The 17,885-nt window shown below is 42.6% G+C and overlaps 1 protein-coding gene across 1 annotated transcript in view; it reads right to left on the bottom strand.

Annotated features, from left to right (window-relative positions):
• Positions 1-10,984: 10,984 nt before the first annotated feature.
• The window catches only part of FSTL3 (follistatin like 3), a 31,768-nt gene continuing 24,867 nt past the window's right edge, over positions 10,985-17,885 (bottom strand). The window contains 1 exon segment of the mRNA XM_030218196.1: positions 10,985-12,700. Within this exon segment, the coding sequence (XP_030074056.1) occupies positions 12,648-12,700 (53 nt within the window). The 3' untranslated portion in view covers positions 10,985-12,647.

The following is a 17,885-nucleotide window of genomic DNA, read 5'->3' as shown; positions in this document are numbered from 1 at the left end:
GCGGGGTGATGACGCGGGGGTGGGGGTGTCAGGGGCGGGGTTTGAGTTTGGGCGGGTTTTGGGCTGGATTTAGGCTGGTTTGGGTGGGAAAAAAATTTTCCACCTGGCAACCCTGATTTTTACCTGTGAAGAGGAGCACAGGCAAAAATGAAGTGATCCTTGAGCAGGGACTGTCCTTCTATGTTAAATTGTACAGCGCTGCGTAACCCTAGTAACGCTTTAGAAATGTCAAGTAGTAGTAGTAGTAGTGATCTTAAAAACAACTAGAAGAGTGATTGAATGTGTGGCAGTAAAGCTTTAATGCAAAGAAATGCAGTGTGATGCATTTGGGGTGCAGAAATCCATTGAAGCTGTATTAGAGAGAAACCACAGGGCATGGGCAGACTGAACATTGGGACAATACGGCAGTGCCCAAGGACCCAGAAGAGAAGGGAGCCCTCTCCCCTGTTGTCCATCTAGTTGTCCCCATGTCATTCTCTGCACCAGAGCTTATGTGGATTCCTGCCGATATCCAATCTCCCCAGCCCACAACATCAAGAACTCCCTCCCATTCCATCCCCAACACACATCTACCTCCCTGATCACGATAGGCCCCCCCCCCCCAGACTTACCTCAAATCCCTGGTGGTCCAGTGGTGGCGATGGAGGCAGGAGAAAACCCCACTCACTTCTGCCTCTAGAGGCTACATCATTAGTACTGCGAGGCTGCTGCAAGAAGCCGTGTCAGCCATTTTGATGATGCAGCCTCTCGGGGCCTTAGTGAATGGGGTTTGCTCCTGCCCCCATTGCTCCCACACGACCACCAGGAATCTGAGGTAGGCCCAGGGGGCCTATCAGGACTTGGGGGTGTTAGGGGTGGGATGGAAGGGGATCTTGATGTCATGGGTTGGGGGAGGGGGATCGGAAGCAGGGGGATTTTCAAGGGGGGTTGGGGTGGGATGAGAGAGGGGTCTTGATGTTGTGGGCTGGGGAGGGGGATGAAAAGGAGGGGGCTGTTTCAGGAATTGGGAGGGGGATTGGAGGGGCTAAAACAGGGGTTCCCAAACTGATCTTGGGGGGAACACTAGCCAGTCAGGCTTGCAGGATATCCACAATAAATATGCATTAGATAGATTTGCATACCACAGAGGCAGTGTATACAAATCAACCTCATTGTGGATATTCTGAAAACCTGATTGGCTGAGGTTTCCCCAGGACAGGTTTGGGAATCACTGGGCTAAGGCAACATATTGAGGGTTAGGTGGGTGCATAGCTAACTAGCCAAATTTGGGACAACTTTTGAGCTGTCCTAAATTCACCCAGTTGGCTATGTGGGTGCCGGCACTCACATAACTGCCAGCTCCTCCCCAACTGCACCCCCTGTACTGTCTCTGACCTGCCCACTTTGGGCATGGTCAGTCAGTACCAATATTCAGCAGCACTGCCTGGTGGCAGTTGGGCAGCCCCAAGCGAGTTAAGCAGGTAGAAGCCTATCCTGCCAGCTTAAATTACTTTGAATATTGAGAAATGTTCAGTTTTGGAGATCATATCTTAGTAAAGGCATATTAGAACTGGTCCAGAAGAAAGTGACCAGAACATTGCAGGTTCTGCATCACAAGACACATGAAATGAGAATTGAGGACCCAAATATGTGTAGAAGGGAAGAGGGACAGAGAATATCTGATATAGATATTTAAATACTTGTACGGTATTAATGCACAAGAAACACTTTTCAAAGGAAAGGAACCAGTAGAGCAGAACTAGGGGAGATGATATGAAGCTGCAGGGATGTAGCCTCAGGAGCAATATCAAGAAATATCTTTCTCACAGAAAGGGCAGTGGATGCCTGAAATGACCTCCCAGATGAGGCAGTAGAGCCAAAATTGCATAAGCATTTTGTAAAATGAGATAATAGAAAATTGTAAGACCTCCTCTCTGCCTTTACATTCAGGTCTCTAGCCTTTGCCTTGCAAAGTATTCAGTCCAGTTGGCCCTTTCTTGAGAACAAGGGCCTGCAAAAATTGGTCCGTGCAGCCACGTTAATCACTTTAATACTCTAAACCTTGGACTAAGAACATAACATAAGCGTTGCCATAAGACAGAAGGTCCATCAAGCCCAGTATCCAACAGTGGCCAATCCAGGCCACAAATACCTGGCAAGATCCCAAAACAGTTTCCCTAAAATTTTCTTCACTGAAATAACTATTAATCCAAAACACAGCCATCAACGCAAGGAAATTCAACATCACTGTTACACTCTTGATGGACCTTTGCTGGCTCCTGGTCACCTCCAGGCTCAGGTTTAAAATCCTAATCTCAGTTTGTCACACTCAGGTTTGGGTTTAAGATTCTAATCTTAACTTGTCATGTCCAGGGTCAGGTTTAAGATCATAATCTCAGCTCGCCACATCCAGGCTCAGGTTTAAGATTCTAAATTCAGCTCATTAGGCTATGCACACAGGTTCGCTGAGATACCTTTTTTAATGTGTCCATCCTGTGTTTTCAGGATGTCCCAGTTTAATTTCCTTATTTATTTTATTTATTAGTATTTATTTACCATCTTTTTGAAAGAATTCACTCAAGACGGTGTACAGTAAAAATAAATCATACATAAGCAATAGACAATTACAGCAGTCAAAATATTCAAATAATAATACAAAGTATGGCATAGTATACTGCTTATAATGCCAACACAATATGCAATAGAACATATGATTTCAGTTCCATCCCTGATCCATCTCAGAGCCATCAAGCATCCATCACTTAGCTTTCTTGCTCCAGCCCTCTGGAATGTTTTGCTGTACAAGCTCAGAACTGAGCGATTGTACGGTACCTCAAGTTCAAAAACAGTATGAAGAGCTGGCTGTTCATGCAAGCCTTTGGTTAGACTAGTGTTAACCGATTAAGCCGCTGACTTGAGTTGGATGTGGCCAGCCAGTGCATACCTGCAACACCTAAACCCATTTTGATGACCCTTCTGTTTTTATGTCTTTCTCTTTATACTATATCTGTCTTTGATTTACTTATAAATCATCTTAATAGTTCAGTTTGAAGGATGGCGAAGCAAATTCAATAAACTAAACTAAAACTAGGATCTTCTTAGGAATAACCTGAGCCTAACCCAAGAATTATTCAGACCTTCCCCAGGAATAATAGTTTGGGCCCTCATCAGGAATTGCTCATGCAGACCTGTATTGTAAGCAGTCTAATGGGAGCATGTGTTCAGACCAAGTCAAATAAATGCTAAGGAAAGTAAAAGGCCCTTGACACAACAACCTGTTCAATCCAGGCTCTAAGGAATAGGCAAGTGAATCCTGCTTATTCAATTCCTGTTTGAAAACATGGTGGACGTTTCTCACTAGAAAACACTTTACAAGGAGAGTGACCGAGTTATCCCTTCTGACTCAAGGTACTCACTGCCCAGGACTAGGGAATTAATCAGGGTGAGGAGAGTATTATATTTTCTGTTCCCAGATATAGGGCCTCTCCCATTATGAGCATAAGTAATACAGTATTCAAATCCATCACCTCCACTATGAGGCTGTCTCATACATCCACCACCATTTCCATAAAGAAGTATTTCCTTATATTACTCCTGAGGGTAAAGAGTATAATCCTCTGCCAGGACATGATGTGTATCTCACAGGGTTTGATTTGACCATACCTGAAGCACAGGCCAGAGCTGTCAACCTGAACTCATCAGCCAGGAAATAGATTATGACCCTGAACCTAACAAAGTATGTGGATTATGCAGGGTATGACATGACTTGTGTATACTTCTGTCTTGCCTCTGCAACAGAAGTAACCTTCTGAAAGAGTAAATTTTTACTCTCCAGGCAAGAAAAACTCTGGCTACTAAATAAGTATTAGACATAATAAATGTTTATTCAAATTGTCAAAGAAGCCAATCAGTAATTATTAAAATAGTGACAAATAAACTCCCAATGCCGTATAATATGTAGCAAATAAAAACAGAGTTTTCCCTGGAAGCTGTCAATATGTCCACCTGCTAGTGTAGGCACATTGAGGCTCGCCATCCTCAGTTCTGTTGTCTCTTAAATACTTTTCTCTTCCTTTCTTCATTATCTTAATTATAATTACCCTTCCTACCTAATGAATATGCATCTTTCCAGAATATTCTGTTTCCTGTTATGAATCAAATTCTATAATTTATTCCCTTATTATATTGGCAGTTAGGGCCTCTCATGCATATAAGCATAAGTTTTCACTTGATAATGGGTATGTTACCAAGTTACTACCCCCACCCTCATGCTAGGGCTATAGTTTTGCCCACACCCACTCACTTCTCCTTCTGGTTGTTTATCCGAATACAGCAGGTGTCCTTAGTCATAGGAGTCTCTGGCTCAGTTGCTGACCAGCAACTTATCACAAGTTAGCACAGGCCAAAATGTCAAACCACAAATTTCTACAGTCTTAGAAAGTAGTTACCAGAAAAATGCTGTTTTACAATTCTAGATCTGCTTCCAGCTCAAGAAGAGCAAAACAGCTTATAATACAAACTAGAAATATGTATGGTTTGCACCTTTTCATGGCCTTTATGCTATACAATTGCTCAACAAGATGAAAAGGGGAATCCTATTCCATATCGGGAAATCTGACACTGACGTAATCCAGTATCTCTGGCCAATGCTTATCCAGAGTTATTGAGCCTTGAAGGTCATGACTGATAAGACACCCAGGGCTTTTTTTGAGGGGGTACTTGGGGGTACTGAGTACTGGCACCTTTTCCATTGTCTGCTAAAATTGACTCATGGTCCCCAAGTTTTAATGAAAGATCTCAGGCTCAACACACCAATTCTGCCTTGTCATAGATTCTGTGACTGGTTGCAGGGAGCCTGTCTATTGTAGGGTGGGTCCCTCAGTGATCATCCCACCCCTGAAGTACTGGCATCTTTTTTGCTAGAAAAAAACACTGAAGACACCACATATAAGGCCGTGGAAAGGACTCAGCCCAGCTCTATATATGTGTGCTCCATCTCTGAGTCGCAGCGCCTGTCACTGGATTAGGTCCAGCTTCCATCATGAGGATGAAGAATCTAATTACTTTAGCAGGGCATGTATTTTAAGAGCTGCGATTACACAGGATATCTAGATGGTTTTATCAGAATTTAAAGTGTGTGTTTAAATCAAAGACATTGTGCTTACTCATGTTGTCATGGGTATAAGTCTTAAGATCTGTATAGAAGCATTGGAATCTTTTCTTCTGTGCACTATTATTCTGACTGCTTTGTAAATAAATCTTTATCTTAGCATTCTCTTAGTCAGTAATTATTATTATTAGCATATATAAGGTTTGGACTTGGGAACCTATTTTGAAGTGAACAACCTCTGGACTTGTTTTCTGTTTACCTTATCTTTGCACACCAACTGTTTACCACTCATATGTGCCTATGCTATCTCACAGGTCCATCCTATACTCTCTCATTCCAGAACTTCCTTTCAATCAGTGGCGTAGCCAAGGGTGGGCCCAGGCCCACCCACTTTGGGCTCAGGCCCACCCAGTAGCAGCACACCTATGATGTGGCTGGCAGGGATTCTTCACAAGTTCCACCAGCCAAAAACTCCCAACAACTGTCCCTCCTTCATACCTTGTAAATAGCAGATCTTCGCCTGCAGCAAGCAGTGACTGATACATGCTGTGGGGCCAACATGAGCAGTGTGTATTAGTTGCTGCATTCCAAGTCTCATTCTAGCATCATCAGCAGAGTTGCCAATTCCGCGGGTTGCCCGCGGAATTGGGCGGGTTTCACATGACCATCATGGGTCAAAATCTGCTATTTAAAAGGTATGCGGGGTGGGGGGGAGATGTTTGAGAGACCACATGATATGCAGACGAGAGAGGGAGAGACCAAATCACTTGTCGGACAAGGCAGAGTTCTGCCCACCCGTCTTGGGCCCAGGCCCACCCAAAATTGGGTGTCTGGCTACGCCCCTGCTTTCAATTGAAAGAGACTTGCCTCCTGTGCATTTATGCCATGGAGATATCTCCCTCCTCCCACATTTCTTTGAAAGTATACATCTTGAGATCTTCAAGTCTGTCCCCATACACTTTGAAGACCACTGACTGTTTTAGTAGCCACTCTCTGGACTGTCTCTATCCTGTTTATATCTTTTTGAATGTGTGGTCTCCAGATTTGTACACAGTTCTCAAAATGAGGTCTCACAAAAGACTTATACAGAGAGGCATTATCACCTCCTTTTTTCCTGCTGGCCATTCTTGTCCTTGTGCACCCAAGCATCCTTCTGGCTTTTGCCATCACCTGTTCTAACTGTTTAGCCATGTTGAAATCATCACATACAATATAAATCCCACTCTTGTTTTGTGCACAGAAGTGCTTAACCCTCTATACTGTACCACTCTGCATTTTTGCAGCCCACATATATGACCCTGCATTAAAAAAAATTTAATCTTAGCTGCCAAATTCTAGACATTCCTCAAGCTTCAATAGAAACCTCCTCAAGCTTTTCACACTTTTCAGGGTGTTGACCCTATTGCAGATTTTATCATCTGCCAAGAGGCAAACCTTACATGACAGCCCTTCTGCAATATCACTTACACAAAGGTTGAAAAGAACTGGTGCAATGACCGATCCTCATTCTTCCCTTTTGGTCTGGTTTTTGCTGGCAGTCCTGGACTCTTTTCAGACTGTTACATTATGTCCTGTACATCAACAGTTTATTTCAAACAAAGCACAGCTATTACACAGCTTGAAAATAGTTAGACGTGATCTGCTTTAATTAGGTTACAAGCAGCCCATTCTGTAACTAATTTATTTATTTAGATTTTGCTCACACCTTTTTCAGTAGTAGCTCAAGGTGAGTTGCATTCAAGTACACTGGATGTTTCTCTGTTCCAGGAGGTCTCACAATCTAAGTTTGTACCTGAGGCAATGGAGGGTTAAGTGACTTGCCCAAGATCACAAGGAGCAGCAGTGGGATTTGAACCAGCCACCATCCAGAGACCTGTGCTCTAACCACTAGGCCACTCCTCCACTCCACTAATATCACCCAGACTTTCCCCCCACCCACCCAAAGTGATATCTGCAGTGTACAATCATGCTTACACCTACCTTCTCTCTTCAACTAGGTCCCACTAATGATGGCCATGATTTTGGGGTGTTCTATGTGTATCTTTCAAAACGCTTTTAGAGCTGCACTGGAGGGATTTGCAGCATCTGGAAATCTGTTGACTTCGGTGGAGACTGAAATACATTAGACAGTTCCCAAGCTTCTAATATTCCCAGGGTGTGAAGCAGAATACAAGGGGGAAAAAGCCCTGGATATTTCAGAAACTCACAGGCAAGACAGAGAGAGAGAGAGAGAGAGAGAGAGAGAGAGAGAGAGGAGAGAGGAGAGAGAGAGAGATTGAGACTACCTAGATTTCAAACACAAATGAATGGGTGGAAAGAAGGATGCACATATGCAGTAACATTCAGAGCTTGGAAGCAGTTTTCAACAGTATGGAAAATCTTGGCCCACTGCAGAAACCTGAAAGAGAATTCTTTGCCGACAATAAAAAGAGCCCAAGTTCCACTTGTCTGCAGTAACAGATCCATGCACAAGGGTTTCTATTCTTCCCTTCCTTGGTTTTGAAAGGTTCTGCATTTTGATGCGGTTTTTGTCAATACTAAAATCATCTTTCACTACCCACAGCTACTGGGATATTCTGAAAGGAAGAATTACACTTAATTTTCTGTGTTGTGTGATGTGGCTTTGTTGTTTCCAGCCACCACAAGGTTGGTGGACTTCAACTTGCAGTGAACTCAGGACTGTGAGATCTAAGTTCAGTCCCCTGAGGCACTAATTCCTGACTTTTTGCCTTCCGGTACTGAAAGTCAGATTGCAGGTGTTTTGGGACAGGAGCAATGTAGCCATGTGAATCAAGTATGGGAAATCTGCAGAACTTGCAGGGTTCTCGCGGGGATGAAAGAAGTTGCCATGGAATTGCCACGGAATCCCCATGAGAGTGCAGTCAAAATCTCTGATGATACCGTAGCACAGGTGCGTTCATGCGTTTAAAAGAAGCCTGGAGCCCGCCTTTGCGGGGCTTCTATTAGTCCAATTGGACCAATAGAAGCCCTGCAGGAAAACCACCTAACCCGTGACTGCGGTGGCAAAAACCGCCCAATATCCAGCAACCCGTGGCTTTCAAAAAAAAACCATGGTGGTCATGTGAAACCCGCGGAATTGGCAACTCTGCTGATGATGCTAGAATGAGACTTGGAATGCACTGAATTAGGCAATTGGTGCGCCAGAATGAGGCTTGGAATGTACTGAAAGGCAACTGGAGCACCAGGATGAGGCCAGGAGTGCACAGAGAAGCAGCCAGAGCACTAGACTGAGGTTTGGAACACTCATTGGTTGCACAATGAATACTGTAAAAAAAAAAAACATGGGACGCTGTTGGGGTCAGGAGGAAATGGAGGGCTGCAAGCAATTAAGTAAGTAATAGTGTCAATTCCTATGGGTGCAAGTGAGGATGGAGGAGATTAATTGTGGAGATGGGTGGGGATGGAATGGATCTTAGCGGGGTATAGGTGGGTATGAGTTAGATTCCATTGGGGACAGGGGAGGGATGGGTGAAATTTCTGTCCCCAAGAAACTCCCTGGTGTAGTGATGAAGCTGTATAGATACACCATATAGATACTCATGGAGAGGGCACCTTTCAATGGGATTTCTGTGGGAGAAAAGCATTTTACCTGTGTAAATCACCTTTCTGAAAAATTCTTACCCTGTAGTGAAGATCTTCCCAGCTGGGCTAAGGTCAGTTTAGGCAGCTACTTGCAGAGTTTTGGATTTTCAGAACTATGCACATAATTTGAATTGGACAAATTTTCTGCAGGAAAAGCGGATACAGATCTCCTCCTCTTTCAGAGTGAATTTGTGTACAGATTTTCGATTTGGAGATGGAGCTAACATCACAAGTTAAATGGGCCTGCAGACTTTCCAGTAATGTAGATGATTTGAAAATGTGTTCACTAATTTAGTATTTCTCCATAGGATTACTGTTATCTGTTCTCTTGCACAGGTTTCTTTAATAGACAGTTTAAAACCAAAGGAAGGAACTTTCAGAGCCATTTACTCAATGTTGGCTTCCCTCAGTCTGGCTTAAAGAATGCTCAGGGCTCTACCACACATCTGCCTGTAGCCAGGTTGGAAGATGCTTTGAGCTGGATCCAGAACTTTTCAAAGAGAAAGTGCAAAGTCCATGCATGAAAAACATCCACTGACTATATACCAAGACTGGCAGCCTGAAATGTTTCACCTTAAAGTTTTCAGAATGGCAAGTAAAAGTATCCCATACCCTAAACTGGTCCTGCTGAATCTGCAACTCCACACTACTGCCTTCATGTTACACAAATTTCCCAGGATGCATTTCTTTACTTGACAGGGATTAGCTGGATGGAAGGTCATGTTGTTTCACATATGCCTTCAGAGCCCAGACATCTTGAATATGGTACTGTGGCATAACCACACCCACAGCACAATACTCTGTACAACAAACTCACTCACTGCAAAAAAGTAAACCATGACTCTAATACAGCCCTCTCCTGGCCTAAGAGTTCATGTAGACACAGAGCTCAAAGATGTGGCTCAGCAGCAGCCTTAGCGTGACAGTCCATCATAAACTTTCACCTCTGAACCCCACAGTCTCCTCATCCTGTTTCAATTATCAATAGTTTTGTGAAACAGCAAACCTTTCCAGCTTAAGATACTATTAAGAACACATTGAATTTCCTTTACACAAAGAGAAGAGCTGGCTCGGATTAAAATATATAAAAAAAAATACCAACAGAGAAACCAATGCAAACCTGAAACAGATGCTTAAAAAAATCCAACTTCCCTGTAGAGGGTGAACAGTACTTTCCAAGGCAGAGACTGTGTTTCCCCCCCTGTTTTGTTGTATAAATGAGCTGGCTGTTGGAAGATTGGGGGGGGGGGGGGGGGGGGGGAGGAGAGAGCTTCTGATTCAGGAGTGGATGATTAGCAGGAGCAAACTGGGAGGGAGAACCCGGGGAAAGAAGAGACAGGAGCTCTGGGCTGAGGACAGTCCCTTCTTGCACTTTGCCTGAGACTGAGAGCTCATACAATGTGGATACAAAGACATGAGCATTTTTGATTGCTGGTCCTTTGTTATGAAATGGTTTGCCTGGGCATTTAAGACTGTGTGATAATGTTCAGCATTTTAAACAATTTTTGAAGACTCACTATTGTTTGAAGGTTTTCTAGAAGAATGAAGTGTACTGAAATAACTGTTTTTCAACTAACTGGGTTAATATATTAATTGCTGTTGATTTTTGTTGTTTGTTATGTTTTAATGTTTTTATTGATAGTATTTTTCTTTTTTTTTTGTTACCTGCTTTGGGCAAAGGTGGGATACAAATTAAATTAAATAAATAAAATAAAATAAAATACATGAGAGGGGTAAGGGGTTAATACCATTTCACGCATTCCTACCATCACCAAAGCAGGACAATGAACCTTCCTGTTTGAAATCAGGTACTGACTGGGCTTGGTATCTGATATGCTCATGTGTCATGAGATGCCAAGTTAAGCAGTTCCAGGCTGAAGATCTTAGGACAGTCCTGGATTTCTGATCATCCCATCCTGGTGTATTATGGGACTTGCAGTAGTGATTTAAATAGGCAGGATCAGGCACTATAAATCCTACACTGCTTTGGGATGTAAGTTCGGCCTGGAACTGGGTAACTTGGCATCTCTGCAGAGTTCAGTGCTTGGCAGTCCTAATTCTGGATCAAGGGGGCTTTCTCCTCTCTTATAATAAACCAAACTCAGTCCAATCCCTTTGTTTCTCTCCTATTTATCCTGACCTCTCTCAAATATTACCCCTGGATCCCAAATGATAAATGCAGTAACCTGACTGTCTCAACGGCCCAGGTCCCCACTGCACATGTTTAAGCAAGTGCAAAAAAAAACCCAGAGTGTAGCTCATTTCACAATTTTAATTAGCATAGCAGTAAAATATTATCGACAATATAAAATAATTACGATACTCTGCACTCACTGCATGATAATGTATTTGTGTAAAATATCAGGACACAGTATTACAAAAATAGAAAACAGGATTTTTTAATGTATAAAAGGCAACACTCTCAAAATACTGAATTCACTAGAAATGTGCTGTTTATAAGAACTGCAACAACTATCAGAAATTATAGCTCGCCCTGGTGGAAGTGTCTCTTTATCAGATACCTTTGTCTTCTAGCTGAGGTGCTTCCTCTTCTCATGTGCACATTCAGGAGTAGAGCTCAGAATATTGGAGATATGATATGATGCTTTTAGTGTACCCAGTGCTCTACAAGTTCCTGCCCCTGGGAGCTTATAGACTGAATTTGAGAACAGAGGCTGCTCAGAGTTCCAGTGTGTGAGTTGGCACAAGAGTAACAGCTCTAGGAACCACTGGACCATTAGTTTTGGGCCTTTCTTGTGCCACTGAATCCATGATATTGGCCAGTTACTTTGTCTCCGTGTGTCTCACTATACCTTAGTATAATTTAGTAAGTTTAATAATATTTCCTCTGCCTTATAGGAACCAAAAATGTGCTTCTTCTGTTTCTGAACTGCAGAACTGGCCAAAGGGTACCTGAGAAATTCAGATTAGGATTAGGAGTAATTTAAAAGTATTACCACAAGTTAGTGACAGCAAAATGCCGTTGTACTCAAAGGCTTCATAGTCTTATGCTCTGTTCTATGTGTTTTTGGCTTCTTTCAGTGTGTAGCCACATCACCCACTGTGAAAAAAATGGATCTTTTCCATACCTTAAGCACATGAATTTGCAGGTAAAAATCAGGAAGGGTAACATTGGTAGGCCTTCATGTCATTCAGTGCAGCATTCTTACACAGTCTGCCAGATCCCTTCTCTCGTGTTACACCATCATACGGAATGTGCCACATGCAAGATGCCTCAGTACACCTGCCTCTGCGCTGCATGTGTCAGGCCTCAGCGCTCACAGCACATACCATACACAACAGGCCTGACTATTAGTCCTTTGAAAAGCTGGAAATCAGCAGTTTAACTGTAAAAGTGGAAAATTCAAGAGGTAATGTGATATCTTCCTCATTCTGGTGAGAATCTTGAAGTCTCCAGCTCTGATAAGAAAATCAGCTTGGCTTGTTTTCACAGGGTGTCACCCTGCAATAATGTACAATTGCAGAAGCAGGGATGGCACTGAGTACAGCAAATTTAGCTGAGGAACTCAGGGCCCCAATCTTTTAAGCTGCTGCTTGCCTTGGCTTCCAGAGCGCTGCCTCACTCTCTTTCACACTGCATACACCTAATAGCTAATACTCTTTCTGGATCTGGGATCAGTTATCTGTAACTGGTCCTTTTTTTCAGCCAGAAAGAGTGATGCACAGCCTGACAATGAGCATGAATTTAGAGAAGGTTAAGAAGTCGGAGCTGCTGTCCTTCCCTCATCATTTTCAGAGATGACTTAATAGAAAAGCATCAGCCAAGACCTTCAATGGATTTTACAGTGGGGAGCATACAAGTGGTCTTCTACCTTCTTACGTAACATATATACATAATGATCTTCATATTTAATAAATACCACATATGCTATATGTACAATATACATATAATGCCCTTTCTCTTCCTCATCACGTCCTTCTCTGCATAATGTCCTTATACATAATTCTCTTCTGCATTGTCGATGTCCTGAGAGAATGTGGGGAAAGCTGCAGGATAGAGAGAGACAGGCAAACAATAAGACAAAATCCACAAGAACTGAAAGTCACCCACTAAGTGTTTGGCTTCAGTTACTGGGCCATATGATCAAGTGTCCATGTGGGTTACATGACACTCAAGCAACTTCCACTTCTAGCAGCCTGAATAATAAGATGCTCTTGGGGTCAGAGACCAGGCAGTCAGGCACTCCTAGATGGAGGACCCGTGGAGAAGCTTATAAATACTGCCTTCTGTGATCCATTCCAGAAGACTGTTTTGCACCATATGGACCAAATCCCCTGTCACAGGGGCAACTGTCTCCCACATTAATTCTTCCACTTTAGGATTAACTTAACCTTAAATTAGGCTGAGATCATTCCAGCTCTGTAAGGCTTCCATCACATTCACCCAGATTCACTTTGGTTTCTAAAGAGTGAAATATATATATATATATATATATATATATATATATATATTATATATATATATATAATATATATATATATATATATAAGCAGCCCAGAAGAGGAACCTCCATAGATAAATGATTGATTGATTAGGATTTATGTACAGTACTACCTTCTGAAGAGATTAATTGAATGCAGTGTACAGAAAAAATAAGCTAGACATAGGCAATAGATATTACCATTTTATACTCTGCAAACAAACACCTACCCAACCAATTACAATATATCTACAATACATCTATGCCACTTATTCACCTCATTTTCAAAACACTTAGACAGAGTTACATAGGTTACTATGAGGCTCATTTTCAAAGCACTTAGTCTTACAGATTTCCACGGGTTACTATGAGGCTCATTTTCAAAGCACTTAGACATACAGAGTTCCATAGGTTACTATGAAGCTCATTTTCAAAGCCACTTATATTTACAAGTTCCAAAGGTACTATAAGGCTCATTTTCAAAGCACTTTGACGTACAAAGTTCCAGAGGTTACTATGGGGCTAATTTTCAAAGCACTTAGACTTACATAGGTTACTATATCCGAAGACAATTTGCACTTAAGTGAATTATTGTATCACACATTATTTATAAGCTGTTTGTAAATGCCTTAGTGTGTACCTGAAAGGCGGGGCATATTTGTGGGTGGAGCATGGAAGAGGCACGTGCGTGTCTCCAACCTATGATATACTACAAGTTAAGCATTTTCCACTTATTTACCCTTGCCATTGTCCTAGTGCAGGGGTTCTCACTCCTATCCTTGTGACACACCTAGCCAGTCAGGTTTCAGGATAGCCGCAATTAATATGCACAAGATAGATTTGCATGCAAATTAAGCTCATGCATATTCATTCTGGGTATCCCGAAAACCTGACTGGCTAGGTGTGTCCCGAGGACTACCTAAATGTAGGTGCTCCAATTTGGGTTTGCATTAATATTCTATCAGGTGCCATTCTAGTGGTGCTTCCCAAACCTGTCCTGGGGATTTCCCAGCCGGTCAAGTTTCAGGATAGCCACAATGAATAGTTATGAGAGTGATTTGCATGCAGTGGAAGCAGCACATGCAAATTTCTAAGAGCTTAGAAGATGTTTTTGAGACAGGCAGGGTCTCCAAGCTGCAGTCTTTCGACACAAAATACCGTATTTGGATTTCCCACAATCCTCTAATATCCTCCGGTCCTGATTTTAGATCTTTAGAAGAGCTTTCTGCCTCTCAGCAGCAAGTGGCTGTATTCTGAACTAGAATTTTACTGTCAGCCAAAGAGGGATTTCTAATTGTTTTGAGTTATTTCCCTTCTACTGTTTTCTGACTTTGAATGTAATGTTGTAAACTATTGAGAGACTGCCTCACCTGGCTGAGTGGTACATTACAGTTTTTGTATGTAGATACTTTAGTGCTGAATAAGTCACTGGGTTGTGTTTAGGATGCTGATGAATATGAAGATCCCTTTATCTGCATTTTGCAGTTTTTGTAGAAGCAAAGATTTTCTGTTGACTTCATCCCTTTGACAAAGGCCAGAAGCAGCAGCTTATCTTAAGTACTATTATAATTCTGGGTAAAGACTTGTCGGTGTACCCAGGGCTGTGCTAAATGGTCAGTGGTCTTTGTCATAAAGCATATGAGGATAGATTTAAAGATCTCAATATGCGTACTTTGGAAAAAAGGCAGGAGAGGGGAGATATAATATAGACATTTCGATACTTATGCAGCATAAATGCACAGGTGGCGAGTCTCTCAACTGAAATGAAGCTCTGGAATGAGGGGGCATAGGATGAAGGTGAAAGGGGATAGACTCAGAAGTAACCTGAGGAAATAATTCTTCGCAAAAAGGTGTGGTGAATTGTGGAAAGGCCTCTCGGGGGCAGTGGTGGAGATGAAAACAGTATCTGAATTCAAGAGAGCATGGATAGGCTGTATGGTCTATATCTGCGTACATTCTTCTCTGTTTCTATTTGATAGAGAGCACACACTCTGGGAAATTCTAGAAATGGCACCTAAAGTTAGGTGCTAATTTCACACCCAAATTTTGGCGTGGAAATACACTTACACAACCAGTTATAGGATAGCGCCTAAGTGGACCATAAGAAGTCCAAGAGGGAGTATGAAAAAAAGATAGCATTAGAGGCAAAAAAACATAGTAAAATTTTTTTTCGGTATATTAAAAGCAGGAAGCCGGCAAAAGAATCGGTTGGGCCGCTGGATGACCGAGGGGTTAAAAGGGGCGATCAAGGAAGACAAAGACTAGCGAGAGAGACTGAATGAATTCTTTGCTTCGGTCTTCACCGAGGAAGATTTGGGTGGGATACCGGTGTCGGAAATGGTATTTCAAGCGGACGAGTCGGAGAAACTTACTGACTTCATGGTAAACCTGGAGGACGTAATGGGGCAGTTCGGCAAACTGAAGAGTAGCAAATCTCCTGGACCGGATGGTATTCATCCTAGAGTACTGATAGAACTGAAAAACGAGCTTGCGGAGCTACTGCTAGTGATATGCAACTTATCCTTAAAATCGAGCGTGGTACCGGAAGATTGGAGGGGTGGCCAATGTAACGCCCATTTTTAAAAAAGGCTCCAGGGGAGATCCGGGAAATTATAGACTGGTGAGTCTGACGTCGGTGCCTGGGGAAAATGGTAGAGGCTATATTAAAAACAAAATTACAGAGCACATCCGAGGACATGGATTACTGAGACCAAGTCAGCATGGCTTTTGTGTGGGGAAATCTTGCCTGACCAATTACTTCAATTCTTTGAAGGAGTGAACAAACATGTGGACAAAGGGGAGTCGGTTGATATTGTGTATCTGGATTTTCAAAAGGCGTTTGACAGGTACCTCATGAAAGGCTACAGAGGAAACTGGAGGGTCATGGGATAGGAGGAAATGTCCTATTGTGGATTAAAAACTGGTTGAAGGATAGGAAACAGAGAGTGGGGTTAAATGGGCAGTATTCACAATGGAGAAGGTAGTTAGTGGGGTTCCTCAGGGGTCCGTGCTAGGATCGCTGCTTTTTAATATATTTATAAATGATTTAGAGATGGGAGTAACTAGCGAGGTAATTAAATTTGCTGATGACACAAGTTATTCAAAGTCATTAAATCGCGACAGGATTGTGAAAAATTACAAGAGGACCTTACGAGACTGGGAGACTGGGCGGCTAAATGGCAGATGATGTTTAATGTGAGCAAGTGCAAGGTGATGCATGTGGGAAAAAAGAACCCGAATTATAGCTACGTCTATGCAGGTTCCACGTTAGGAGTTACGGACCAAGAAAGGGATCTGGGTGTCGTCGTCGATAACACACTGAAACCTTCTGCTCAGTGTGCTGCTGCGGCTAGAAAGCGAATAGAATGTTGGGTATTATTAGGAAAGGTATGGAAAACAGGTGTGAGGATGTTATAATGCCGTTGTATCGCTCCATGGTGGCGACCGGCACCTGAGTATTGTGCTCAATTCTGGTCGCCACATCTCAAGAAGAATATAGTAGAATTGGAAAGGTGCAGCGAAGGGCGACTAAATGATAGTGGGGATGGGACGACTTCCCTATGAAGAAAGACTAAGGAGGCTAGGGCTATACAGCTTGGAGAAGAGACGGCTGAGGGAGACATGATAGAGGTATATAAAATAATGAATGGAGTGGAACAGGTGGATGTGAAGCTTCTGTTCACGCTTTTCCAAAATACTAGGACTATGGGGGCATGTGATGAAACTACAGTGTAGTAATTTAAACAAATCGGAGAAAATTTTTCTTCACCCAACGTGTAATTAAACTCTGGAATTCGTTGCCGGAGAAAGTGGTGAAGGCGGTTAGCTTAGCAGAGTTTTAAAAAGGGGTTGGACGGTTTCCTAAAGGACAAGTCCATAAACCGCTACTAAATGGACTTGGAAAAATCCAAAATTCCAGGAATAACATGTATAGAATGTTTGTACGTTTGGGAAGCTTGCCAGGTGCCCTTGGCCTGGATTGGCCGCTGTCGTGGACAGGATGCTGGGCTCAATGGACCCTTGGTCTTTTCCCAGTATGGCATTACTTATGTACTTATATGTACTTATGTACTTATGTTTTATGGTCATCTCAATCTGAACTTGCTTCATAATCACCTTCGAGGTGGGGGGCGTGGGGGAAAAACAGTTAAAATATTGGCATCTGTTATATTCTCTATTGCAAATTTAAGATGTGGATGGTCTGAGTTGTATTATTTAATCGTGGATATTTCAATAAACCACAAATAAAATTTAAAAAACAAAGGATAGCGCCTAAGTGTATTCGCGCGCAACTTCAAAGGGGGTGCTCCCATAGGAAGGGCACAAGCAGGTTGGGCATTTTGGAAAATTGCATACAGTATTATAGAATACAATGGATATGCACCAAGATTTACACCTGGTTTCAGTCGGTATAAGTCCTCACGTCCAAAGTTGGGTGCGGAATTCGGAGACCAACGGTTCTACGAAGACACTCATCCCGGAGCAACCCTTCCTTTATAGGATAGGACTGGACACCAGTTTTTTTCTGTGCCCATATTGGGGTGCCATTAACTGAATCTGACCCAGTGTGTCTGCTCCAAAAAACTGTTTAAGGTCATGTACTTCATGATAAAGGTGGGATATGAACTTGAGACTCCAGAGGTTTGAGTTTCAACTACTGGCTACAGATCCTTGCTGGCATTGACCATTCCTTGATTTGCTATCTGGCTAGTCTCCCATGTGTTGAACAGGTTCAACCTTGTCTTTTCATC

Source organism: Microcaecilia unicolor, chromosome 11, assembly GCF_901765095.1.
Source record: "Microcaecilia unicolor chromosome 11, aMicUni1.1, whole genome shotgun sequence".
Lineage (NCBI taxonomy): Eukaryota > Metazoa > Chordata > Amphibia > Gymnophiona > Siphonopidae > Microcaecilia > Microcaecilia unicolor.
The sequence above is the reverse complement of the archived record's forward strand: the minus strand, read 5'-3'. Positions and strand labels throughout refer to the sequence as shown.